General features: G+C 46.3%; 7 protein-coding genes across 8 annotated transcripts; 3 read left to right on the forward strand and 4 right to left on the reverse strand.

The window, feature by feature from the left end:
- Positions 1 to 773: 773 nt before the first annotated feature.
- H257_05472 (hypothetical protein) lies at positions 774 to 1,316 on the reverse strand (the record flags this gene model as incomplete). The annotated part of the gene is made up of 1 exon (XM_009830368.1): positions 774 to 1,316. One exon carries the CDS (start codon positions 1,314 to 1,316, stop codon positions 774 to 776), a length of 543 nt encoding a protein of 180 aa, XP_009828670.1.
- Positions 1,317 to 5,317: 4,001 nt separating this feature from the next.
- Positions 5,318 to 6,209, reverse strand: H257_05473 (hypothetical protein). Its single transcript, XM_009830369.1, has one exon. The coding sequence runs from the start codon at positions 5,951 to 5,953 to the stop codon at positions 5,360 to 5,362; it is 594 nt and encodes a 197-aa protein (XP_009828671.1). The 5' UTR covers positions 5,954 to 6,209; the 3' UTR covers positions 5,318 to 5,359.
- Positions 6,210 to 7,913: 1,704 nt separating this feature from the next.
- Positions 7,914 to 8,240, reverse strand: H257_05474 (hypothetical protein; the record flags this gene model as incomplete). The annotated part of the gene is made up of 1 exon (XM_009830370.1): positions 7,914 to 8,240. The coding sequence occupies one exon, from the start codon at positions 8,238 to 8,240 to the stop codon at positions 7,914 to 7,916; it is 327 nt and encodes a 108-aa protein (XP_009828672.1).
- A 162-nt stretch (positions 8,241 to 8,402) lies between these two features.
- Positions 8,403 to 13,669, forward strand: H257_05475. Of its 2 annotated transcripts, XM_009830371.1 has the most exons (8): positions 8,403 to 8,598; positions 8,640 to 9,072; positions 9,639 to 10,136; positions 11,137 to 11,294; positions 11,730 to 11,911; positions 12,203 to 12,369; positions 12,418 to 12,647; positions 13,169 to 13,669. In XM_009830371.1, the coding sequence occupies exons 1-8, from the start codon at positions 8,446 to 8,448 to the stop codon at positions 13,568 to 13,570; spliced, it is 2,223 nt and encodes a 740-aa protein (XP_009828673.1). In that variant the 5' UTR covers positions 8,403 to 8,445; the 3' UTR covers positions 13,571 to 13,669. The 2 variants fall into 2 exon arrangements, with proteins under 2 accessions (XP_009828673.1, XP_009828674.1); XM_009830372.1 differs by lacking the exons at positions 8,403 to 8,598; positions 8,640 to 9,072 and having other exon boundaries at positions 9,476 to 10,136.
- Positions 13,670 to 15,003: 1,334 nt separating this feature from the next.
- On the forward strand, positions 15,004 to 16,152 carry H257_05476 (hypothetical protein; the record flags this gene model as incomplete). The annotated part of the gene is made up of 1 exon (XM_009830373.1): positions 15,004 to 16,152. One exon carries the CDS (start codon positions 15,004 to 15,006, stop codon positions 16,054 to 16,056), a length of 1,053 nt encoding a protein of 350 aa, XP_009828675.1. The 3' UTR covers positions 16,057 to 16,152.
- Positions 16,153 to 16,721: 569 nt separating this feature from the next.
- H257_05477 (hypothetical protein) lies at positions 16,722 to 19,575 on the reverse strand. The gene is made up of 6 exons (XM_009830374.1): positions 19,144 to 19,575; positions 18,745 to 19,090; positions 18,308 to 18,391; positions 18,046 to 18,244; positions 17,466 to 17,995; positions 16,722 to 16,991 (listed from the first exon to the last, which is right to left on the reverse strand). Exons 1-6 carry the CDS (start codon positions 19,552 to 19,554, stop codon positions 16,771 to 16,773), a joined length of 1,791 nt encoding a protein of 596 aa, XP_009828676.1. The 5' UTR covers positions 19,555 to 19,575; the 3' UTR covers positions 16,722 to 16,770.
- An 82-nt stretch (positions 19,576 to 19,657) lies between these two features.
- H257_05478 (hypothetical protein) lies at positions 19,658 to 26,146 on the forward strand. The gene is made up of 10 exons (XM_009830375.1): positions 19,658 to 21,233; positions 21,333 to 21,642; positions 22,084 to 22,548; positions 22,812 to 22,971; positions 23,022 to 23,171; positions 23,233 to 23,325; positions 23,399 to 23,566; positions 23,823 to 24,026; positions 24,085 to 24,214; positions 24,378 to 26,146. The coding sequence occupies exons 1-10, from the start codon at positions 19,673 to 19,675 to the stop codon at positions 26,018 to 26,020; spliced, it is 4,884 nt and encodes a 1,627-aa protein (XP_009828677.1). The 5' UTR covers positions 19,658 to 19,672; the 3' UTR covers positions 26,021 to 26,146.
- Positions 26,147 to 26,260: the final 114 nt, after the last annotated feature.

A 26,260-nucleotide genomic window follows, 5' to 3' on the forward strand; every position in this document is an offset into this window, starting at 1 on the left:
CAAGCCGATTAAATAATCAGAAAATGCCCAGCTTTTCAGCTTCATGCAGCACTTTTCAGATTTGAAATCCTGGCCCTGCAAGACGAGTAAGCTACATTCTACGACGACGTCTCTTTTAAGTGATTCCTAAATTGGCCCTCTACGTTAATACTACGTAGTAGTACATACATGAAGTAGTGCCGGCATAACTGTGCTGTTAAAAACTGCAATACCGGATTTCGGGGTCGGTAAAGGTTACAACGGTTGTCCAAAACTTGTTATTCAGTAACGTAGTTATTGGGAAGTGAATCGTAAGGATATGCATGCTGCATTGCAAGTTACAGATTAGTACTGGGGAGTGCACATACGATTGCGATCAGGGCCCATTTCTCTGCTTGAAAACAACGTTTTGCTGGTAGTTTATCACTCCTGCCGCCCATTTTATGGCTCCTATGAGAATGAATAAGTAATTAACTTTACCCGAATTAAGCTTACTACGTTGCAACCAAATTCACGACTGGTCCGCGTGTTTCTGTAGAAGTTGATTACCCACCCCTCAAAATGCAACTCCAAAATACTAACCGAGCATTGCTTATGAGGTCACTCCCAATGTGGCCAGCTTTATTGTTCTAGCGGAAGTGTGGACGCCATGAAAAGTAGTCTTACTGCATTGTGCACTACCGTAGTATTCCAATATACCACAGCCATGAACGAGGACACGTACTAAAGTATTGTATACTACGTACTTCAGTAGTACTATTAATAGTATTTTAATAGGGTTTACCAGTACATATTTAAATCATGACGTTTAAGCTTCGACCATATTGAGTCCCAACATCCCACGACGATGAGGCTTGCCTATTTTGCACACGCTTGGATGTGAATTCTTTGGCCAGCACTTGCAAAATCGAGAAGTCCACGTCGTCTAGGGGTAACATCACGTGGTTCCGGAGGTCGAGGGGGGTTAGATCCGAATTGCACTGCAGACACAGCCCTGCGAACCGCGCGTGAAACGAGCAGCCAGGGGACTTGCAGTACCGACCCCCTCCGTGGGCCACGCATTTGTGGTTGGCGTGGGCTAGCTTGACGCAGCCGTCGACTTCGCACGTCCGCCGCTTGGCCACGCCCCCATGCTTGAGGCAGAAGGCGTTGCCTCGGGCGTGGGCCGTACAGTGTGGTAGCAGACAGATCTTCTTGCCGCCGTGGCGGACGCACAGCTTCCTCGCGTACACTTGGTTGTGGCAGTCAGGCATACGACACTTGCCTCGACCTTTGTGGAACGTGCACTTCATGGACGGCAACGTCGCGGGATGCGGGCAGTCGTTGAAGAGGCACATGAGGACACCAGTTGTACGTGTTGATGGCATGCTGTGAAGTTCGAAGCAAATTGTAAAATGCGTGATGGTACGTTGCCAAAACGTTCGACGCAATCGAAGTGGTACTGGCTGCCCACTGGATGTAATTTGGCTGGTCGACAGACTGGACACACAGTTGAGCCGATGGCAGCGCGCCTAAATATATGTACTAGTACTTATTAACGAATACTGTGTATATGTGCCATAGGTTGACTATGCGTCTCCATGGTGGGTAGACTCGTGGTTGCCATCACTTGTTGATATGTAGTGTGCTCAAATAACCGAAGTGGGATAACTTTTCGGCAGGAAGAGTTTCGAATTTTACCCACTACATTCTTGTTCATGTGGTTTAATCGTCATCGGTGAGTAATATTTGGGCACCGTGGGGGAAAAGTGAGAATCGAATGGCTTCATGTCGTGGGACAACTTGGACGTTCAACTCTACAGGTTGTAGTAGTACATGGGGGGTTGTGGCAATCTATGGAATGGAATGGTCGCTAGCGTTTGTAGTATACTAATATGGAAAGCTAGTTTGTTCGATGCCTGCACGTTGATGTGACGAAAGGAATGAGCTTTATTGAACCTGTTGCGTTTGAAAGTACAACTAAATCTGACATCACAACCAACTGGGGGTATAAAGTACATTTTGGCAATGAAAAATGAACGCGGCTTGGCTGGATGTCTATTGCGTGCGTCGCCATACATACTGACCACCAAGTCGTGCCATGATACTCAGTGTACAGTGCTGTATATTCACTGACTCGTGTTGTATGAATTGGGGCTCCAGCATTTTCAGCTTCAGCACTCGTAACATTGGATGGCCGACAGCTACAATACACTTCTGATAGTAACATTACCAGTACATATCCCCGTGTAGCCTTCGTCAAGGCTACGAGAACCAGGAATGGGGGAGCCCTGTACTGTACCACTTCGAAGTACTAGTATTATCTAGCGCAAGTACAGTACGTTACTGTCGTGACACGACTTGAAAAGGCACAGGGTAACAGTTAGTAACTCAAAAGTTCCTTCTGCAAGGATATGTGAAGACTGCAACTCTGACCACAGCCTGCTTTGCCACGCAATAGAAACTCACTCGGCAAACGAAGGTGAAAATGCAACCGTCGGAATACTGGTATCGTCCCTGGCGACACTGCAAAATCAACCCCCCCTTCAGTAAAAAACTAATGCGAAACCCATAGCAGAATACCGGTATTGTGGACGCATTGACCAAGTCATAGCCTTGGTGCAATGCGTCCACATGACCAGTTTGGCAGACTGTTCTTGTACCACAATCCGAATATTTGCCCTATTTCCAGTTTCCAAATTTAGGGAGTGTATGAAATGCCATACATACAGTACTGTCCTGTAAACGTCGCACAAGAGCAAAATGGGTATGTACCTATGTACTGTACCTCTGCACCTATGTACACATGGAGTCATCAAAGCCTGTAAAAATATGAGTCCAAAACCGCTCCATACAAATCTTCAAATGACTGATGTGAGTGAAATAGCTCTAGAAATCGATAACGTTAGCGCATAATAGAGGCCAATCGCGGATAACGTTATTCGCAAAATTTTCAAAATGTATGGAGGCCAAAGTTGGTCATCATTACACTGGAATGGTCCCAAAGAGACTGAGATCGTCAGCATCGAGTGCCATTTTCTCCATATCTCAGTCAAATCAAAACCATACTGTTGACGGACTGTACCATTCCGATGAATGCCGTATCCGATACTCCGGAGTGGACTGTTAAAAGCATTATTGCATGAGATACAATACTGTACAAAATCTATAAGAATGGTAGTTTGTCGAAATGACTACCATTCTTATAGATTTTGAACAGTATTGAATCTCACGCAATAATGCTTTTACCCTGTTTCCTGATATCCTCTAATAAATGTTACGCAATTGTTGAAATGTAATACATTCTCTTATTCAACAAACCTTTATAATATAATTCAATTTAGTGGATGCTGATGATCACCCAGATATAAACGGAAAAGCGCACTTTCGCAGGATGTATCCAAAACCTCTGATATGCTATAGTAAAACCTCTAAGATATAGATATACAACGTAGTAACCTCTAACACCTTATCATATTCTACAACATACAGTATCACAAGCTTCAGATGACGCGCACCGTACAACCAACCCCCAAGGCTATGAACATCGACGAGGCGGCTACATGTGGTGGGGGGTCATACCCGAACTCCATAACGTTAACGTTAGGCTTGAGCGTGACGGCGGTAGAAAAGTTGACAGAAAAGGTTGGATTAACAGTACACTTCAGTGTTACAGTGGTACAATAGCTCCTCGAGAGAATGAGGTGGACATGGCAAATGCCATGTCAGGTGATTCAAATGTCGTTTTGTACACAAGATTGCCTACTAATAAGTGGACAAAATCGAGTCTGATGTGTTCAAATACTCAATGACGAAGGTTTCACGCTTTCGCCAGAGTTTGCTGAAATACTAACATCTTGGCGATTACCCAACGTGAATCACAGGCAGTAAGTTGTCGGCTGAGTACAGTCATTTGTACGTAATCGGTGCTGGGCAGGTTAGGCAGGTGTAGATATGTAATACTAGTACTCACTAAATTCGTGGAAAGATGAGAATGGATTGGTATCATCGACGACAAACTTCGTGGTGACACACTTCCTGTCCATACGCTACTGTAGTACTTGTACTGTACAACCTCGTCGTTGGACATGTGTTCTGTTGCACTTGCATCGGCTTATGCAGAGAATAATGGCGCCACGTATGACGCAAGACTACAAAGAACAATTTTGAACAACCCAACGGGCTTCACAGCGAAAGCTCAATCAGAAAGCCCTGTACCTGACTGGAGCTGCCCTCACATCTGTGAATGATTGAAATGTCCAATCCGTAGTCCAGGTTAGTGTTCATTTCTGTGCATGAGCATCCACGTACTGGCCGCCAAATTGAGTACATACCGGTTCTGGAACCATATTCATAAGCTGAGCATCCCTGACACTGTAGCTTTGCGTTCATAACATTAATAGTCGAAGCAGGGCTGAGGTGGTGTACAGTTATTCGATTGGGGCTTGAGCCTCAAGCAAAGTGTGCATTGATTGCGCCCCAAAGATCCAATCTGCTCACGAGAAAATCGAACGACAAAGTGGTTGCGTCCAGATGTTCGTAAGCTGATCTTCCACGTGATACGGACGGCGCACTCATCGCCACGTCACATTGACATAGATATGCGAGTGAGCGTCTGGCCACATGCACGTGTGGCGCTGCAAGTCACTCTGACGACCATGAAAAGGACTTCAAGTCCAGTACAGCACTACATATCCAACCAACTCTGGGCACGTTCGCAAGTCTGTATTCGAGCACTACAGTAGTATGAGCCAGTCGTAGAAGGTTGGGAATACTGGTAGGAAGTACTACTAGTATTACTACGTAGTAGTACAGTCCTATTATAATAGTATATTAATACCTGTACTATTAATAGTACTACGTAGTACATACTAACGGTATTGCTATACTTCGAAATACTGTACTACTGTACTTCGAAGTACTAGTACTGTATTAATAGTACTAACGTTATTGATATACTTGAAGTATTATTAATATTATACTACGTAGTAAGTATTACTAGTATTGATTAGTACTATTAACTATTTTCTACTAGTACACCGGAGTACTACTGTACTGAAACTTACTTGTACTAACTGAAGTACTTCGAAGTACTACGTAGTACAAACTTACCAGAAAAAATTCGGTACTGCATCAAACACTACTGTATAATGCTACGTGACTTCTATGTGCGTAGATGCACTTCGGCCCATTGCGCTCCACTACCAAACACCACCAAATACTTCGGAGTAAATTATACCTTTGGAGTTTCCATATCATGTGCTATAGTAGTACTACTCGATGTTACTACATGTCACCAGTACATGCAATAGTAGTACTTGATCGTAATATGAAAGATACGCATTGCCACCAACACGAACACCGATCAAACGCTAGCTCAACTCTATGATTTTCGTGTAGGTTATGTTTCCACTACATTTGGGACTTGGGTAGATGAGTCTTCGTCCTTCCACACCTCTAGTCCGTCAATGTGCACACGCTTGGATGTGAATTCTTTGGCCAGCACTTGCAAAATCGAGAAGTCCACGTCGTCTAGGGGTAACATCACGTGGTTCCGGAGGTCGAGGGGGGTTAGATCCGAATTGCACTGCAGACACAGCCCTGCGAACCGCGCGTGAAACGAGCAGCCAGGGGACTTGCAGTACCGACCCCCTCCGTGGGCCACGCATTTGTGGTTGGCGTGGGCTAGCTTGACGCAGCCGTCGACTTCGCACGTCCGCCGCTTGGCCACGCCTCCATGCTTGAGGCAGAAGGCGTTGCCTCGGGCGTGGGCCGTGCAGTGTGGCCGCAGACAGATCTTCTTGCCACCGTGGCGGACGCACAGCTGCCTCGCGTACACTTGGTTGTGGCAGTCAGGCATACGACACTTGCCTCGACCTTTGTGGAACGCGCACTTCATGGACGGTAACGTTGCGGGATGCGGACAGTCGTTGAAGAGACACACACCAGCAGTGGTGTTGCTGGTGGTGGAGGTCGTTGTTGTGGAGGTCGTCATGTGGGTTGGACGTGGGAAATTGAAGAATGGGTTCGACGGAAGGTTTGGTACAGTACCATTCAGCAGTATGGGCAACGTTATGTACAGTGTAGGCACGTGACCAGCGCCACAATTGGTCCACAGCACACTTTCATTGCGGGAGGGGTGACACGATGATGTTCAACTTCATATTGGATGGCTTTGGCGCTGATTACATATCGAACCCGCGAAAGTGATCGGCAGAGCGACGGACGGTGGATTCGGGGCAATGTGAAACCACCAGAACTTGGAAGGTGGTTCCTGGTTGCTTGAGTTGGTATATATATATATATATGGACACGACTTAGCGTATAGACAACGAAGAAGTGGTGGCGTACTGTACGTAGCTTGGAAACAAACAACCGAGCTCGGATGATTCCAACTTGCCAGGTGGGTATCCTCCAGCTGGATTGTTGGGATTCTTTCGAACTGTTGTCAAAATAACGACAAATATATATTCAGGTACTAGTTCTAGTATGTACTGGACGTGAAATATGATATGGAATCGGTAATTTGACCTAACCAAGCCAGTACTGTAGGACTCGATGAAGTGGACTTCTGATAAAATGGTTGACTCAAGAATCGTGTCACGTGCATGGACGTGACAAGGTTCGGCTGGGACGGGGAAGTAATATCAAAAAACCGATGGGAAAGTAGTATTGGTATACGAGTGCTCCAAAAATGTAGTACTACTACGTAGTATTACTGTACCCGTTCACTGTACTATACTACGTAGTAATAGCGATGAGGCTTTTATCCAAGTCGTATCGAACTATTGGTACGACTTTTCCCAACTTGTTGCATTGGCGGCCACTGAAACCTTGTACGTACTAGTACCATTCGTGTACGGATGACAGAGGTTGTCTGGAACACCAATTGTTATCCGACGGGAGCTTGGGATCGAATGAAACGATGGTATGTACTGTACGTACACCGATGACCGGATTGAGAAATATTAGTGTGGATTCAAAATAAGTGCGGTCCACAGAGTTTTCAGAATTTGTGATTGGTCATTAGTGATATTCGGTGTTTCGGGTGCATGTCACGATGCCCAATTGCTCGTGCAGTCATACAACGCCATCGAATATATGGTATAACGACCCAAGGATATGATGTGTCTGCTCTATTAACTGTTTGTTTATTGTGGAGTCGGCACATATTTCCAGGCCCCGTCGAATCGAATCTCGCCGCCGAATCGAATCACGAATCGACGCTATTGGCTGATCCAACTTTTAGTGGATTTGATTGGCTCTTACAGAAGGACAAGGATATTCAACCAATCAGAACTCCAACTTGATTCAATATTGATCAGGAACGAATTCACAATAACGTTACATTCGCGCGGTAAGCCTGATTAATTGTAAAATTGAATCACGCTGGAGTTCTGATTGGTTGAATGTATTTGTCCTTTATGTAAGAGCCAATCAAATCCGCTAAAAATTGGATTAGCCAATAGCGTCGATTCGCGATTCGATTCGGCGGCGAGATTCGATTCGACGGGGTCTGGAAATATGTACCGACTCCATACTGTACATCAATGCTGATTTGTGATGTTTGATTCTGTGACAATTTCCTCATACAAATATCAAGATAATAGTCCATTCTAATTTTTCTCAATATACTAAAATTGGAACAGCCCTCTTACTACAGATTGCGATATACTACTTCAAAGTACAAATGTACACTAATACATGTGCCATAAATCTGGTGACGAGGTTGAAAAAATGAGTGCAATCTGCTCTAATTACGGTCGACGGTGTATAGTACTACGTAGTATACTAGTAACTATCAGAAAACCAAACTCAATAAACTCACCACGAGTTTTAGTCAGTCGTGTTTACTCGCAAAGTCTCAATTCGTCGGGGTACATACAGTAGCGTGATTCGACACCCTTTGGCGGTGTCTGACGGGTAAAACATTGCCAATTTGTTGTGAGGGCCATCTACACAGCATGTCGTTGCTTCTTGGAGGGACGACGGGGGGCCTGCGGTTCGGCAGTGTAGGCGTAAGCAGGAACAAGGCGGATAGGTGCAGATGTCATGAGGGGCTTGGGGGTCGGTTTGGGCGGAATCGTCGGTGGACACACGGGGTACGCACAGTCCAGCTTTTCTAACTGGTACACGTTTGCGCCGCCGGGGCACTCGAGGGGGATGTTCTCGCACGTCGTCCGTTCGCTCAGACCTGCTTTCCAGATGAAGCCGAACACTGGCAAGGCTCCATTAGATACCCCCACGAAGGATGCAAGCAAGGCGGCGATGACCCACATCATTGCTGATGGCCTGCGCAAAATATACAGTCAACTCTTAACCTCCATGGTGACTGCCGGGCTTTGGTTTCTACGTGGTCGACATCCGGATGAAGGTGAGTTTTCCGGATGTGAGATATTTATCCCGGTATCCCTTTAGAAAGGTATATATCATATTTCACAGGTATTTGGATTGTTGGGACCAACTGTGACCAGGAAGCTCATCTTGATGGCGACGAAACGCAAGGGCGAAGAAGACGCGACGGACGAGCGTCATGTGATGCGCATCATGCCGCTTGGTGCAGGTAACGAAGTGGGCCGGTCGTGTATCATCCTCAAATTCCAGGGCAAGACGATCATGCTGGACTGCGGCGTGCACCCGGTAAGTCGTTTATGTGGTCCAGTGTTGTCATGATGATGTAGGGATACTCTGGGCACGGGTCGTTGCCGTACTTTGACTCGGTGGAGGCAGAGGAGATCGACTTGCTGTTGATCACGCACTTCCACATCGACCACGTCGCGGGACTGCCGCACTTCACGGAAAAGACGGGGTTCAAAGGGCGCATCTTCATGACACATCCCACGAAAGCCGTGATGCAAATGATGCTTCGGGATTTCCTCCGCGTGTCCAACATCAGCGTGGAGGACCAGATCTACGACGACAAGGACCTCGAGCGATGTGTTGCCAAGGTCGAAATCATCGACTTCCACCAGGAGAAGATGATCAACGGCATCAAGTTTACGCCGTACAACGCCGGACACGTGCTGGGCGCGTGCATGTTCCTCATCGAGATCGGCGGCGTCAAAGTACTCTACACAGGCGACTACTCCCTCGAGAACGACCGGCATCTCATGGGTACATATGCAGTCTCACATGTCCCACCTACTTCCGATACGATTCGACCGTATATTCGTGTTCCATGTATCCATAGATAGATACATACATAGATATGCATCATATAATCGTCAATTGATCACTTTTGACGAGTATATATTATATATATATATATATTTACTTTGGAGTGCTTTCTATATAACGTTATCTTTGGACTTGTTTATATATATATATATATATATCCATATCGTCACATGATCCGTTTCAATGCCACATGAGTTGTACGCACTCTTGTCACGTGATCCGTTTTCAAGTAGTGCGATTACACAGTATCATATATATATATATATATATATCGATTCTGTGCCCTTCTTTGCCTATATATATATCGATTCTGTGACCTTCATTGCCTATATATATATATATATATATATATATATATATTTACGCGTGTATCAATCCTACTTTTCTATGCACTCTATTTCCGATGTACTCCATACCTATTTTCTTTCAAACGTGTTGGCCTATATATATATAATACTCCAATCCTACTACTAATTGTCCACTAATACTATGTATGATTGTAGCGGCCGAGATTCCTGGCGTGAGTCCTGATGTGCTGATTGTCGAGTCCACTTACGGCGTCCAAGTGCACCAGAGCGTGGTGGAGCGAGAGGGGCGATTCACAGGCCAGGTCGAGTCGGTGGTCCGTCGCGGAGGGCGGTGCCTCATCCCCGTGTTTGCGCTTGGGCGGACGCAGGAGCTGCTGCTGATTCTAGACGAACACTGGAAAGCTCACCCGGATCTGCAGCACATTCCCATCTACTTTGCTTCCAAGCTGGCGGCCAAGGCGCTGCGCGTGTACCAGACGTACATAAACATGATGAACGACCGCATCCGCAAGCAGATCGCCATCTCGAATCCGTTCCAGTTTGAGTACATTTCCAACCTCAAGAGCCTCAAGGATTTTGACGATACAGGCCCAAGTGTTGTGATGGCGTCGCCTGGTATGCTTCAGAGCGGCGTGTCGCGGCAACTGTTTGAACGGTGGTGCTCGGATAAGAAGAACGAATGCCTCATTCCAGGTACAAGAATAGATAGCATGTGTTCATCTATTTTCATCTATTTTATGCATCGAAACATCCTCGTATATGTTCATCTATCATTTATTAAAGACGAATGGTCGTCATCTATATTCCTCTATTATTTACCCAGGAGTCGGATGGATGAAAAGCAAAAATATATTGATTTTTGCATGTTATAAACGTAGTTGACGATCTGGGGTGTAAGAATACTGGATATATATATATATATATATATATTCTTTTCGATTCTTGGCGTGGAGGTGTGGGTGGATGGATTATCATAGCTGCTCTCGCATGTAATAGTAGTAGTACGTACTTGTAAATGCTATTGTGCTAATACCCTTTGAGTAAATTATAAGCTGAGAGCCGTGGACTCGAGATTTAAGCTTGCAAAAACTATACTATACAATGTGTCGTATATATATCCCATGTTTTGCCCAATGCAGACGGACCTGCAAGATGTAGCACTTGATTGGTTGAAATTCTTACCCGAACGTGCTGTGATTGGCTATCGGCGATTCTTTCATTATTGCTCGTACGACATACATTATTCTGCTACCGACTGGCTCGAGTCGTTTGAATCGATTTGAAATGGGATTGTCTATCTTTTACCCAATGATTTGGTTGATTTGGTTGACTTTTGATTCTTTGACTTTTGTAAAGTTCGTCACACTAATTTCAATCACACACACTAATTCAATGTTGAATTATTCGAACAGTGGATGATTTGATTGGTTACTTGATCAAAAATCTGGGTTTTGATTGGTCGTATATCGATTCTCTGCCTTCGATTGGGTACTCCTCCGACTCGAATTTCGAATCGAATGAACAACAATATCAAGTCATTGTAATTGTGTTGAGTAGTAATAAATTGACAACAATGGATATGTGTCTTGATTATACGATATATGATGGAAATAAATATATATAAAATATATACAAAAATACAGAATACACTATTTTTAAAATATATAACGATTGGCTGTATACGTACGTATAGGGTATGTCGTGGAAGGAACGTTGGCCAAGAAGATTCTGTCGCTGCCAAAGGAGATTACGTCCATGGACGGCCGGCTGTTGCCGATGAATTGCTCGGTCGAGTACATTAGCTTTTCCGCACATGCAGATTTCGTGGGCACGTCTGGATTTATCGAAAAGGTACCCAAAACGGACGAATCACCATGCCCGATTTGAGCTTTTTTTTAGTAGAAATTGACGCTTTTTTTAGGTTTTTTCATAACAATGGTGTCATTTGTGTGTATATATATGCTGACGTTGTGTCGCCGTTGATTTGACTGGATTGGATAGTCGAATGGTGAAAAAATACAAAATATTTTTATTATCCCCAACACACGTTGGACTTTGATATTGAATCGCCAACAACTATAGATCGATTGATTCACACTAATTTCGGACTATCTCACACTAATTCTGACAATCGTGTGGCTCCTCCAATATGGTCTCTTTGGCACTATACTTACTTTTGGTGGTTTTGTACCTATCGAGTCTTCATTCATCATTCATTCTCCGTTGTGTCGCGCTCCAGTGAATAAAACACATAGCCATCCTAATATATATATATCTTGAGCGCAGGTAGCGCCGCCCCATATTGTGCTCGTCCATGGGGAAAAGACAGAGATGATGCGTCTAAAAGCTGCTTTACACAAGAAATTCCACAACCCCAAAGTGTACCAGCCCCAGGTGTACACACCAGCCAATACGGTGGACGTGGTGCTCGAGTTTCGTGGTGAAAAAGTCGCCAAAGCGATCGGCCGGTTCGGTTTTTCCTATCTAAAATATCGTGGATTGTTTATATTTATATATACTTCATTTTATACTTGTATATTTTTATTTTATATGTTATATACTTCATGTTATACTTGTATATTTTTATTTTATATACTTCATTGTATACTTGTATATTTTTATTCTATATACTTCATTGTATACTTGTATATTTTTATTCTATATTTTATATACTTCATTTTATACTTGTATATTTTTATTCTATATACTTCATTTTATACTTGTATATTTTTATTTTATATTTATATATATATATATAGGATGGCGACTGATTTGGCAGGCCATGCCAAGCTAAAGTCGACGGAAAAGACCAACATGAGTGGGCTCCTGGTCGAGCACGACTTTCATACGCACGTGATGCACCCCCACGACCTGAGCGAATACACGACCAACTTGCTCGTGGGCACGATTGCGCAAAAGCAGCACGGTACGCTTGAAATATATATATATATATTATAAATATATATATATATAGTGCCGTTCGTGCACCAACCATTTGACGTGCTCGTGCTGCTGGTGCGCCAAATGTACGCTGATATCAAGACCACCCACGACACGATCATCGTGGGTAACTGCGTGATGGTAACCCACTGCCCCCCAGAGAAAGTCGTGATCGAATGGACGGCGGACCCCACTGCCGACATGATTGCCGACTCGATCGTTGCCCTCACCATGCACGCGCAAGCCAGTCCAGCCAGTTTCAAGGTACCAGTAGATATATTATGATTCAGTACAAATGCATTGAATTTGAGATATATATGTATATTCGTGATTGGAAAGAATGTGTTGTTGTCTGGAGCGTCGATTGATGTGCTTGTGGCCATGGAGGCAATGGTACGTGCGTTAAAATGCGGGTATTGTTGTGGTCTATATATATATATATATACATATATAGACTATATATATATATATGTATACAATATATGTACGTTGAACGATCAAGTTCAAAATAGGAATGATATCATGTATGGGGTATATTGGTAGTGTGGATATCTATCTATGATCATAATATCATTTGTGTGACACTTTGGCTCGATGCATGTGTAACAAATGAGGTTTCTTGCACCTTCCAAATGTAAAGTCTCTTGTGTCGACGTACTGATCATCTTTGGATTGTATTGGTTGCGAGTCGCATGGTTGCCTATATATATATATATAATGGACCATCGTTTGATATATATATACATATATATATATATATATAAATACATGTGTATGCTTTATAGATTAGCATGCACCCGACGGCAGCGTGTCGACATGACCACTCAGTCAAGGCAGAGACGCCGCCATTGAAGGAAGAGGCCGACCATATGCCCCTGGCGGCCGCGGCGGACGAGGCGGACGTGACGCGCGCCATCGAAAGCCTCGCGGACGAAGGCGACGTCCAGGCTCTGCATCTGATTCTGGTCTATCGAGTGCTCAAAGACCAATATGGGCGAGTGGAATTGGACCATGGGACGAATGTGATGACGATTGAGACCCCCGGCGGCGTCAAGGCCCAAGTCCGGTACTTTGGGCCAAAACAAGAGCGGATTTCGTGTGAAAACAGTGCATTTCACGACAAGCTGCACGATACCCTTGCGAAACTGGACCAGGCGCTGCAGCCGATCGAACCCGCCGACTTGTAAAGTGCTGAACGACCGATCATGGATTCAAGTATTGTAGTTAAGGCAGCTAACTCCCAGCCAGATGGGGAAATGAATATATATATATATATAATGAGTGAATATATATTATATATATATATACTGTAGGGGGGATGAATCCACCTTAGCTCGTACTACGTACATTGGTCGTTGATCTGCCCCATGAAATACAACATGGGAACAAATACACTACTACTTCGTAGTGACTAAATGTCACCTCCAATCGAATTAATAGTACATACAGTAAAGCTATGTCTAATTCTAAAAGTATTTTATATTCATTTAGACAAAATCCGCATCTTCACGTGTATTCTTGGATTCTAATGTCGATTTGATACAAATTTGGGGAGGGACCAAACCGATCCACAATCGATCTGATTGGTTGAATTTCATTGAGAAGGTTTTGATTGGCTCATAATTTTGAGCTCATCTGAGGTAGCCAATTAAATCGATTAAAATTCAACGAGAAACCGCGCCACAACACAATGAAATGTCACTCGAAAGCACAAGTTCTTTCTGGGTTAACAGAATACGACGAGATGGTATTATTAACTTATGAGTACTATATAGTATTATAATTCCCTCATTCTTAACGTTACTGTACGTAGTACGGACTAGAAAGTGTATCCAGCTGCCATCATTCCTTCATTTGAAACAACCTTTGGGGTAAAAATGAGTACGTACTACTGTGTGAAGGAGGGTGAATGATTCGTTGGACCTGGGAAGTTTGCACTGGATTCACGTCAAATATGGATAGATTCTGAAGCAAGAGAGTAACGTTACATAGTTAATCGAAAAAACAAACACAAACAAACGTTAACGGTTGGCGAATAATACCTTGAACGAGCACTTTCGAGTTGCAACTTCTTTTGCCCTTGTTGGTCAAAGTAGTACGCTAAATTGGCATATTGGGACCACATTTTTCCTTTTTAACATATAAATACTACTATTTTAATAGTAGTATTTATACTAGAACCATACTATTAAAATAGTATGGTTATATACCACTACTTTGAAGTATGAATACATATACTACTAGTACTATTAATACTTAAGACTTACGGGATATTAATACCAACCTTGGATACTATGGTTAATATAATATAATTGTTGCATTAAAAGCATGGATGACATATTGGATGAAATTGGATGAAGTAGCCTTGCGTACAGATTTGTCAAGAAATACTACTAACGTTAACTTACAGCAGGGACACAGCACTGCGCCTTGTCACATGTCATCAGATATATGCATACAAACGTTAGCATAAAGCACAAGAGATAACATCCTCCAATCACAGTGCAGGGTGATAGGACACACAGTGGGGCTCGGAACATGAATCCAGTAGCACAACCATGTTGTCTTTCTTCGAGGCAATCATCTCATCATGGGTCTGTGCCAAGGCAGAGAGGTCGCAATGGCGTCCGTAATGGTGACGACGACAGCAGCATCACAGAAGAAGGCAACCACTATATCATCATCATTGACCGCCGTCGCCGTTGAGCTCGGGGTCGCCTTGCCACCTCGTAGCCCAAGCAATGCCCACGCCGCGGCGGCGCGCTTGTACTGCATGCTGCCGCCTTCTGACCCTCTCTTCGACGACATGGATTTCATCGACGCGCCAGACGTCATCACCACGTCGACATCCATGGACATGAGCAGCGGGCCGTTTCGCCACGTTGCAGCCTTAGCCGTCCAGAACAAGTCGTTCAAGCCGCGCATGGAAGACGTGTGCGTGATCCAGCCGAATCTTGGCGCCGACGTTCAGTTCTACGCAGTGTACGATGGGCACGGCAGCCCCGTCGTGTCGACTTATTTAGGCCAGCACCTCCACGTCGAACTCTCGCGCCAATGTTCGCGCACACGTAGTAGTAGTAGTGGCTGCTCTGCAACCATGATGGAAAGCGCGGTAGCCAACACGTTCGAGGCTATCGACAGAGCGCTCGAGCCCCTAGACGCGGCCGACCACTGCGGCTCCACCGCCGTCGTCCTCGTCGCCCATGGCAACCACCTCGTAACAGTAGCCAACTGCGGCGACTCGCACTGTTTGCATGTGAATGCTCAGGGCGATGTGCGCCGGCTCACGCAGGACCACCACGTCCGCAACGCTGCTGAAGTGAGTCGCATTACGGGCGCCAACGGCATGATCGTCCGCCGCCGCGTGTCAGGCGTGAGCAAAGTGACGAGGGCGTTCGGGCAGCACAACGAAAAGGACTTTGTGATTGCCCGTCCTGCGATCGCGACGCTCTCGCTAAAAGAACAAAATCGTCCCTCATTACAAGCACAGGGGTACTTTGTGCTCATGACGGATGGCATCTCCGACGTGTTAGGCGACAACGAGATCGCCGCGTACGTCGACATGGGGCTCGCCATGGGCTGGCACGTCGACGCCATCTGTCAGACGCTGGTCGACCTGTGCAAACTCAAACGCACAAGGGATAACCTGACTGTGGTCATTGTGCTCGTGTAACCCCTGTATCGTAGAACTACAGTACTACAGTACCTTATTTATCGTTGAAACCACTTGGCTTTGCAGACACAAGGGCAATTTATAGTCCAATTCGTAGCCTAACATGTAGCCCAACGTGTAGCCCAACGTGTAGCCCAACGTGTAGCCCAACGTGTAGCCCGAAGTGTAGCCCAATGCGTAGCCCGAAGTGTAGCCAATTTGTAGCCAGGTAGCCAAGCTCGAACTTGGTGTGCAAAGAGAGTAGCCTTGGCACGATCAAGAGGACAGTTTTGACGAATATGGATGGCGCGCGCTAAAGTAGTATATATATATATTATATATATACAAATTTCCAGACTTCGTCGAATCGAATATCCCGCCGCTGTGAATCGAATCACGAATCGACACTATTGGCTAATCCATTTTTAAGCGGATTTTTGATTGGCTCTTTCATAAACGACAAGTATATTCAACCAATCAGAACTCCAGCGTGTTCAGTATTGATTCAACAATTCTAGCGAATCTACCATATATATTATATATTATATGGGTGCATGGAACCTATCTACTACTAGTATTGACATAGCTTAGTCGCAAGTGATGGGCTTCCCTACCAAGTTGGATGTTCGTGTACACCCTATCTATGTACATCGCGTCTGCCAATCGTTAAAAGTGCACAACAGCAGTAGCCCTCATATCTTCTTGCCCTCTTCTTTCGATTAATGACTGAATCAACTAAGTACACCGACCAGGGTGGTCCCGGCACCACTGCGGCTGAATCGCATCGGCGTGGAGCCCCCGACGGACCATCCGGCGCCGCTGGCTTTGCAACCGAACGACGGCGTCCTCCCACGACGTCACCGGATTCGACCACAAGCGCTCGGCGGCGGCAGCCGACCGCGGCCACAATTTGACGTCCGCCGAGTGTTCGTCGGCTAATTCTGACCACAACGCCGCTAAATAATGATTTTTAGGTCATAAAAATGCATACCATTATTTGTAAATCATTCGAATCCCTATACATTATCAATGATGAACGGGGGTATATTTATTCCTATTGTCAAATCGATTCGAAACCCGGATCGACTAAAGAACCGTCTGAGCCAATCAAATCACGTAGTCATGTCAAATTTCTGCCAATCCAAACGTTGGATTGGGCAAAACCAATATTTATATCCTGTTCGTTGTATAGTATAGTGTGTACAAGATGAAATTGGATCAAAAGTGGATTCGAATGGTATTTGGTCAAATCAAAATACATATTGTCGAACACTGACCAAACCGATCCACAATCGATCTGATTGGTTGTTGAATGTCATGGAGAAGGTTTTGATTGGTTCATAATGTTGAAGAGTAGCCAATCAAATCGATTTAATCGAGAAACCACAATGAAATGTCACTCGAAAGCACAATACAGTTGGTGAACTTACTCTCGCCGCCAAGTACAAATGGATGCAAATCGGGGGTGAGACCTGCGTACATATCGACTCCATAGACGACCTGCCATGATTTGAACGGGTCGCACCAGCTTGTGCCGTTTGTGAGCCAGTTGCCGTGGCCACAATCCAGATACCACTTGTCGTAGTTGGATAGCACGACGTGGTAGCCCAGTTTGGCAAATGTTGCTGCAGAACTTGCTGAGGTAGTTGTAGAGTCCCAGATTTGAATCACATAATCGTGTGGCGCCAGGTACCGTTGAATCCAACTGGGGTGAGTCAGATCGCTCGTCCATATCATGACCTTTTTGTGCCTTGCTGGTACTTTGCGGTTGTGGATTTGCACCAGTAATGCATGCACTTTGGCCTGAAACTCGCCCCACAATGATATAAAGTCGGCCGGTTCCCGCGACGCCATCCCGTCTGTGATACTCTTGGTCATGTTCCAACACCCAAAATGCACTTCGTCTCCGCCCATATGCACCAAATCTGCATCGAATAACGCGTCGAATTCCCCGTAAATCCTACAAATTAGGCTAAAATCAGGCCAAACTCACGTAAAAACACGGCGTACGTGTCTAAAATGGGGAAAATCTTGTCGTTTTTCGGGTTGAGCTGGCCACACGGAGGCTGGACACAAGCCGATTCCCAAGGAAGATGGTCATAGCATACGACCAAGTCGCCCAGCCCTGCTGCGTGGCCCCACTGCCACCCCGCGCCAACGTGCGCCGGCGCGTCGAGCTCTGGAATCACTCGAATTCCGCGTACTTTGGCTATCAATAGGTGCTATAGTTTGTGTCACTTTTGAAACAATAGGGAAATAGATTGACATGTACCATAGTGAACAAGCCCGCGAATGTCCGCTTGGGTGTACACCTGTCGCGCACTGTACGCGCCATACGTTGTTAGCCGGGGCTCGCCTGTATCAAAGAGTCAATCGGAGATAAAATATAAAAAAAACTCGAATTTAAAGTGTCAATTGAAGCCAACATTAGAAAAATAATATCGAAATATAAAACTCGAAACAAAAAACTGATGTAAGACACAAGAAGCATCGGCAGAAGGATTAGCCAATCCGATTGCAGGAAACCATCCTTAACGTCAAATTAGTGTGTGACTTCAATTAGTGTGATACCAAACAACTTTTTACATACAAAATGTCAAGAATCGATCGATATCGATAAATTTGGCGATTCGGCACAAAAGTCAGCGAAATTTTTAAAAACAAATTGGGTAAAAGGGCAAAATATTATAGTGATGATTGATTGATTACCAATGATTTCAATGGGAAAGCTGTTGGTGTCGGTAAAATGCCAGTGGAATGTGTTGAGTTTGGTCATGCTCATGCCGTCCAGCACGCGCTTGATGGCGCCGACCGAGTAAAAGTTGCGACTCGTGTCCAACGTGATGCCGCGGTGCGGAAACGCGGGGCCGTCGATGATCCTGGCGCTGTGCACGAGCTGCATCGTGTGCGAGATGTCGTCGTACTCCATGAGCTGGCTGAGCGTCGTCAAGGCATGTCGGTACCCGAACACGGTGATCGCGGCGATGGTCACGTGCGGCGTCGAGGTCAAGTTGACCGTCAGCGAGTATGTCTCGTTCGTGTCCACGCGCAGACGCTACAGAAGATGAGGGATCGGTACAGTTTAGGTAGATGGATGTGTCGATGTACCTCGTCAGCGGTGGTGATCGTGGCCGAGATGGAGAGGGGGAGGGGTGCCGGTACTGCAACGGACGTGGTGCACTCAGCGGCTTTGGATTGCAGTATGTCGAGGAAGTTCGCGTGCATCGCAGGAACGAGAGCGCTGTCAAAGTTGGTGTGGTCGAGAAAGGAGACGGAATGGGAAATGGAAGCAATCGAGATCGACTGCACGGACGGACTCACGTGCACGCGCTGGGTGGGTTGAGGCCACAAGCTCCCTTGGCCACAGGTCAGTTGGCAGATGGAAAGCGACGTGCCGTTGGCCGTGAAGGAGATGGCTTCCTGGACGCATACGTTGGCTTTGCACTGGTACCTCTTTGGGGGCACCGCCAATCCACTCGCAACGGACAGCACCGCCGCCCATGTCAACAGCACTATCATGACAAAATTGGATATCGCCCAAAAGATCGCTAGCGCAATTCTGATTGGAGATTAATATTGTGTTTATCCGGATATCGTCCTTTATATACAAACAACCCCGAAGCGACACTTCAACTCTATGAACGACGATAAGTCCAACAAGGACGGCGCCGCGACCGCGTTGGACTCCATGACACTCCCGACGGCGATTCTCAAGGACGACGGAAGCGACGAGTTCTCTCCGCGCATAGGCGGCGACACTCCGTTGACGCTGATGGGGTCTGTGGTCGAGTCGTTGGAGCAGCTTTGTCGATCGTTTGAGGTCGAGTGCGATCAGCGATTGAGTCGCATGCAGGTTCGCGTGGACTCTTCCACAGCCGCGATTCCTCGCATGAAGGCATGGGTGGCTCAGCAGCACGAGACGACCGCATCGCTCGAGGCCCAGCTCGTCGAGAGTGTCGCGAAATGCAAGTCCGTGCTTCAGAAGTGGACCAAAGAGAAGGAAGACCGGCGCAATGAAAAGGAATGGATTGCCGACCTTTGGCCTGACTTTGTCGTGGTGCCACCTACGATTCTACGACCGTTCATGAAGACTACAGCATCTATGGACGACAAAGCCCAGCTCGGATTGGATGCAACGATGCAGCTGCGCTTGATGGAGCAAGGTCGACTCGTGCAAGAGCGCATGGCCTTGGCTAGCCAATGGTCGGCGGTCGACAACTACTTTTATAACGCAGTGACTGGGGAAAGCTGCTGGGAGCCACCTCCCGCAATGACATACGTGGCACCCACTGGTTGGGACGTTGCTAAAGGCAAGTGGAAGCCAGGGGTGCAGCTCACTCTCGACGCCGACACTCTGTCAGCAGCTCAATCACCAAATAAAGTGGATGCTACGACCAACAACAACGATAGCATTCAGGCGTTGAACACGTCAACGATCAACTCGGCAAGAGAAATATCGACATCGACAGACAGCGAGGCGGACGCGCCACTTTTGGACCCCATCTCCCTCCGCGCCCAAGTAGAATCCGAGCATCAAGTGCTGGACAGACTGCACAAGGACGTAGCGTCGTCCACGTTGCGTCTACAGACGCTGAGCCACCAGCTGCAAACCAGCATCCGGCGCCATCTAGACAGCGAACAGGCTGGCGTCCAAGCCGAGTACGATGCGCTAGTCGAGGCGGAGCGAAAGAAGCTGGCAAAGGAAGCCCGGGATCGCCACGCAGCTGCGATGGAAGCTCAAGCCAAGGCGAAGAAGCAGCAGGCAAGATCATCATCATCACCGCCCAAGAACAAACTGCAGGCCGCCGAGCTCGTGATAGATGACGTGCCCGAAGCGGCGCTTGTGATTCCAATCGACCCGACGCGGCTGCGGCTGTGCACACCCGTGAGCCACGAGCCAATGGTCCAGCTACACACGACGAGTGATACCATGTACTTGCACATGGAAACAGTACAGAGACGGGTAGATGCGTTGGTGAAGAAGGAAGATTTAGCGTGGGAAAGCCACGATGCATTTCGAGACTTGATTGAAAAAGACATCGGGCAGGCCAAGCAAAAGCTCGACGCTATGCTGTTAGATATCCAAACGTGCAAACATACATTGGAAACGAGCCAAGCGCGGCTAGAGTGCCTCAAAACCCAAGAAGCCCCCCCTATGCCGATATTACAACCCACAACAACGACGATGATGACAACTCGTAAGACAGCCAGTGCCATATTATTGTATATATATATATATATATATATATATATATATATATATATATATTCGGTAGAGTTACGGGGCTCTATTGTAGCCACGACGGGAGACGGGAATGATGATAATGACAGGGGCAAACTATTGGCATTCGAACAGTACGACCGGGACATGCGAGCATGGGAAGAGGCGGAAGTGAGTCGCCGCGTCGAGTGCGAAGATCTGGTTGAAACCATCGCGGATATGCAGACGCGGCTCAACGAGGCGGCGACTGTGGACCGCATCTGCGACGAGGTTTCGTTTCTGGAGGCGCTTGAAAAATGCGAAGCCGCGCGGGGCGCGGGGTTGTGGGCAAAGAAGAAAGAGTACGAAATGTGGCGGACCAAAGTGATGCTGGATCGGGTGGACCGGTACATACGTGTGTGTCCATTCGTCTGATTCGCAGAGTCTCGTACATACAATGTGTTGTGTTGACTATGGATCGTCTGATTCGTGAATGTCATCCCTTGTCAACACGTGATTCTACATGCATGCGAGCGACATCTGATTCGGTGGGAACGGGGTCCGTGGTGTCGATATCTGATTCCTGATTCGGAGTCGAGTTTGCGGTATCTGATTCGCGAATCATCGGTCGTCGTCAACAGTGGTGGACATCACACAATTTGAAGTCCCGCACGAATTTGACGTTGAGATATGGTTGTTCAATCCATGCTCCTGCCGATGGTCTTGTGTAATGTACTACATTTGGATGTGTCGATATATCCTTCTCCAAATCTGATCCGAATCTGATTCGTCCTGGTCCAAATCTGATTCTCACGGGGTCGAATCTGATTCGTACGGGTCTCGACTAGCGAGGAGCGGTTGGTGGCGCTGGCGCGGGACTTGGGCGAGTTTACCGCCCACTTGGACGCCGCCGCGCGACTTCCTCTGCAGGCCATCAACATATTGGAAAAGACTCGTCTGGAGGGTCAAAGGGATGACCAAGTGGCGTACTACACGGCCAAAATCGATAAAACAACCAGTGCGATCGTAGCCAACGAAGGCGCCAAGGCCAAACTGATGGACATGGAGCTGCGCGCGGTCGAGTTCCACGGGCGGCGGCTGGACGAGGAGATGCAGCTGCATGACGAAACCAAAGGCGTGTGGATGCGACAGAGGGCCACATGCGACAGCGGCCAGCAGGACGTGTTACGGGCGTGGCTGCTGTTAAATTACACGCGAGAAGGGCGATGGAGAGAGCTCGTATCTTATGAACAAATTGACCGGACTTGTTGGGAAGAGCAAGACCAGTGGCTAGTGTCCCAGCAGAAAAGCAGGTATATCTACTTATATATATCTACTGATATATATATATGTATATATATACTGTATATATCATGAAGAAGAGTATTCAGTCTGGGTGATATATATATAATATACATATACGATAAATAGTATGTATATATATATATATATATATATATATGATAAATTATATATATATATATGATACATAATAACAATATATATATATGATAAGTAATATATATATATATGTGTGTGATAAATAATACATATATATATGATAAATACATATTAGGCACGAGGCCACAGTGGCAGCATTGGAAGAAAAGCATGCCGTCCACGTATTCGAGTTAGAACAGGAGATTGCGAAATTGGACGTCGCGTTGAAGCTTGCGATACAAAGCAAGTGCCAAAGTGATATTGACAAGGCGCATGTGATGGAGTTGGTTACCGTGGTATGCAATATATTTTGGATTTGGTATAATTTTATATATATTTATGATAGGCCGATGATTTGGTGGAAATCACCAAAGCCGAAGCCATTCAAAGCCTGAAACAACATATGCAAGTACTCCTAGACCAAATGAAACGCCAGCAATTGGACCATGACATACGTATCGAGCGGCTATTGGCAGAACATGCTGTGATTCGTGAAGTACAGTACATATATATATATTTCTCTATTTCAGTAAATTAATAAATATATATGTTCACAGGACTTGGAGAAACGATTGGAAACCACGGCAGCGGATGCAATCTTGCGGATGCAATGGCTCAAAGCCGTGAAATGCGAATTGTCTGACCACAAAGTCGGGAGTTACATAAATCCTTCGCATTTGCTTCGTATTTTACGTGTCACACTCACATATTTACAATGGTTAGGTCCTGAACAAACACTTATTATGTGGCATTTCGGCTTTGGAAAAGCGACGGGCAATGGAAATCAACGACATGCAGGCGCGTATCATGGCGCAACTCTGTCGCATCCATCGCCTCGAAATGTGGAACCTGAGTCTAAAGAAAAGTATCGATGCCAATAACGACGTGCTGGTATGCTCAAATATATATATATATATATATATGATGAAAATGGATATATATATATATTTATTATTAACATGGATATATTTTAATAGATTGCCAGAACATGGATATGTATGTATATATATATAATTTATATGATGAAAATGAATATATATTTATATTATTGTTATTAACATGGATATATTTTAATAGATAGTCAGAACATGAATATATATATATATATATATATATATATATATATAATATATTCGTTCGATGGTAGCTCCAACATCAAGTCAAACTCGAAGAAAAGATCGCCGAACATCGGGCGGAACAGCGGATACTTCGTCACGAAGTTTGGCGGCAACGGATCTCAGCGCAGTTGCTGCTTACGAACGCCGACCATTTGCTGCACTTTTTCGTCCAAGGCATTGAAGGGCTTTGCGGTCACGCCAACGACGATTTACGGAACGCTGCAGTCATTCCAGTATATATATATATATATATATATGATAGTCCCTCATATATATTTATATACTTGATAGATTTTGGTGGAATTGTGCAAACTGTCGACTCTGTCGCCTTCAATTCGGGCACTGGCTACCACTTCGTTGGGCAAGTTGAGCTGGAACACTCCCAAGTCGCATCGACACATTGGATGGCAGGCCAAAACAAGTAAACAATTCTATCACGTTTCCACCTATTTTATCCGCGAATAAATACACTGAGCCCACAGCTATATAACTATATATATATATCTTCTATACCGTCAATACAAAAAAATATTATATATCTTCAACACGAAAAACCATGCGACACCGTAATCCACGAGTGATAGTTTGGACCAAGTGGGTAGCCCGCCTATCAAGTGAAGCCACCGACGCACTCCAAGAAACCAAGCTCGAGTTTGACGACATCGTGGCTTGTTCGTCCAGTAGCATGAACCTCACCGCAGACGCCACGACCCACGAACGCTGTCACAGCCACTTGGATCGGCTGCACGTCCTCCAAGAAACCGACTACTGGGTCAGTTCATCTGCTATTCCAGTATCCATAAACGAAGTCAACGTGCTGAGCATCGGCGACACGAGCGGCGCGCTGGCCATTTTGATCGAGCTCAGCTGCGCGTCGTCGCAAGAAGTTCCGCTGGCGGTTCGTGAAGGCGCGCTCGGCAGTGTCGCGGCGCTGGCCATGCATTCACGCAACATTCACCTGATGGGGCGAGTTCCGGGGTTCCTGCAGACGCTGCTGGGGCTGTGTGAGGACGACGCACCTTCTCGAACGATGCAAGTACACGCATTGCACAGCTTAACTAACTTAAGCTTTCAAAACCGAGTGCACCACCAACTAATTTACTCGATGAACGGCATGTTGGTGCTGCTGCGGGTACTGCGCACGTCGAAAGACGTGGATGTTGTGGACTTGGCCTTGTCTGCGGTGGCGAATCTCACGGAATCCCACGTCGACATGATCGACCAAGTGCTGATTGAGGGTGGCCTCGCCCAGCTGCTCACCCTGTCGATGGCGTCGTACCTCTGTGACGCCGTTGAAGATGGCAAGATGGACACCATCCAGGGCAACATTGCGCTCTGTGTGGTGCATATTCTGCACGCCAGTCCCGAAACTGTGCTGCGGCTGTGGGTAGCTGACTCGTCTCAACAGGATGCCAACCAATCAACATCTTCATTCGCGCACCCGGGTTCGTACTTAAACCTGTGCTTGAGTCTGGTCGTGTCGGGCACAGTTGCAGTGCAATCTGCAGCCATCATGGTGCTCGGGGTCGTCGCTCAACACGATATCGTTCGAGGCCAGCTGGGCGATGCGGGAGCCGTCGAGTTGCTCGCGCCGTTGCTAACCCACTCGCTCCAATATGACGACGAAGGCAATACAAACCAAATGGCGTTGGTGGAGCAGACGGCGTGGACGTTGCTGCAGCTGAGCTGGAACCGCGACAACCAAACGCGGCTGAGCCAGTACTCGCGCACCTTTTTAACCATTTGCCAGCTACGATTGCCCAAGTGGACTCTTGTGCAGCAGCATGTGTTTCAGCTCGTGGGAAACATCGTGTTCTACCACCCCGAGAACCGCCATATGATGCTGGAGGACAATCAGTGGCTGGCGTTGCTCCTCGAAACGTGTGGTCGACAGGACGTGAGCTGGCGCGTCGACTGCGTCCGAGCCATATGCGCTTTATCGTACGAGAATGCATTTGCATCGTCGTGTGACCACATTCCAGTGATCGTTGCTGTATTGCAAAGCACAACTGAGTCGGATCTGGTGCTCCATGGCCTCCAGTGGCTAAGCAACTTGCTCGTGCACGACGGCCAAAAGAGCCGCTTTGTGCACTGCCCCCTCGCCACGGAAACCCTTGTGACACTGTGTGGGTCCGAGAACAAGACCGTTCGACACCACGCCCAAGTGGCCCTCGACCTCGTCGCAGATATACGACTGCCCCACAAGCGTACACGTGAATGGAGTTAGTCGTCCTTAGGAGTTTGTACCAACATAATGAACCACTACTAGAGATGCTTGAAGCGATCAAGTGGCGAAGATCGAAATGTACGAGTGAACTGGGGATAATGATCATATCAATAGTACTACTACTTTACCTACTACTAGTAGGAATGCCTTTCGATCCAACGTGACAACAATCTCAACATTTGGTGAGATGTTGTGCATTGAACAGGTTATATATTGTTATCCCCTTGAACGCAGTATGAT

Source organism: Aphanomyces astaci (assembly GCF_000520075.1).
Source record: "Aphanomyces astaci strain APO3 unplaced genomic scaffold supercont1.10, whole genome shotgun sequence".
In the NCBI taxonomy this organism is placed as follows: Eukaryota; Oomycota; class Saprolegniomycetes; order Saprolegniales; family Verrucalvaceae; genus Aphanomyces; species Aphanomyces astaci.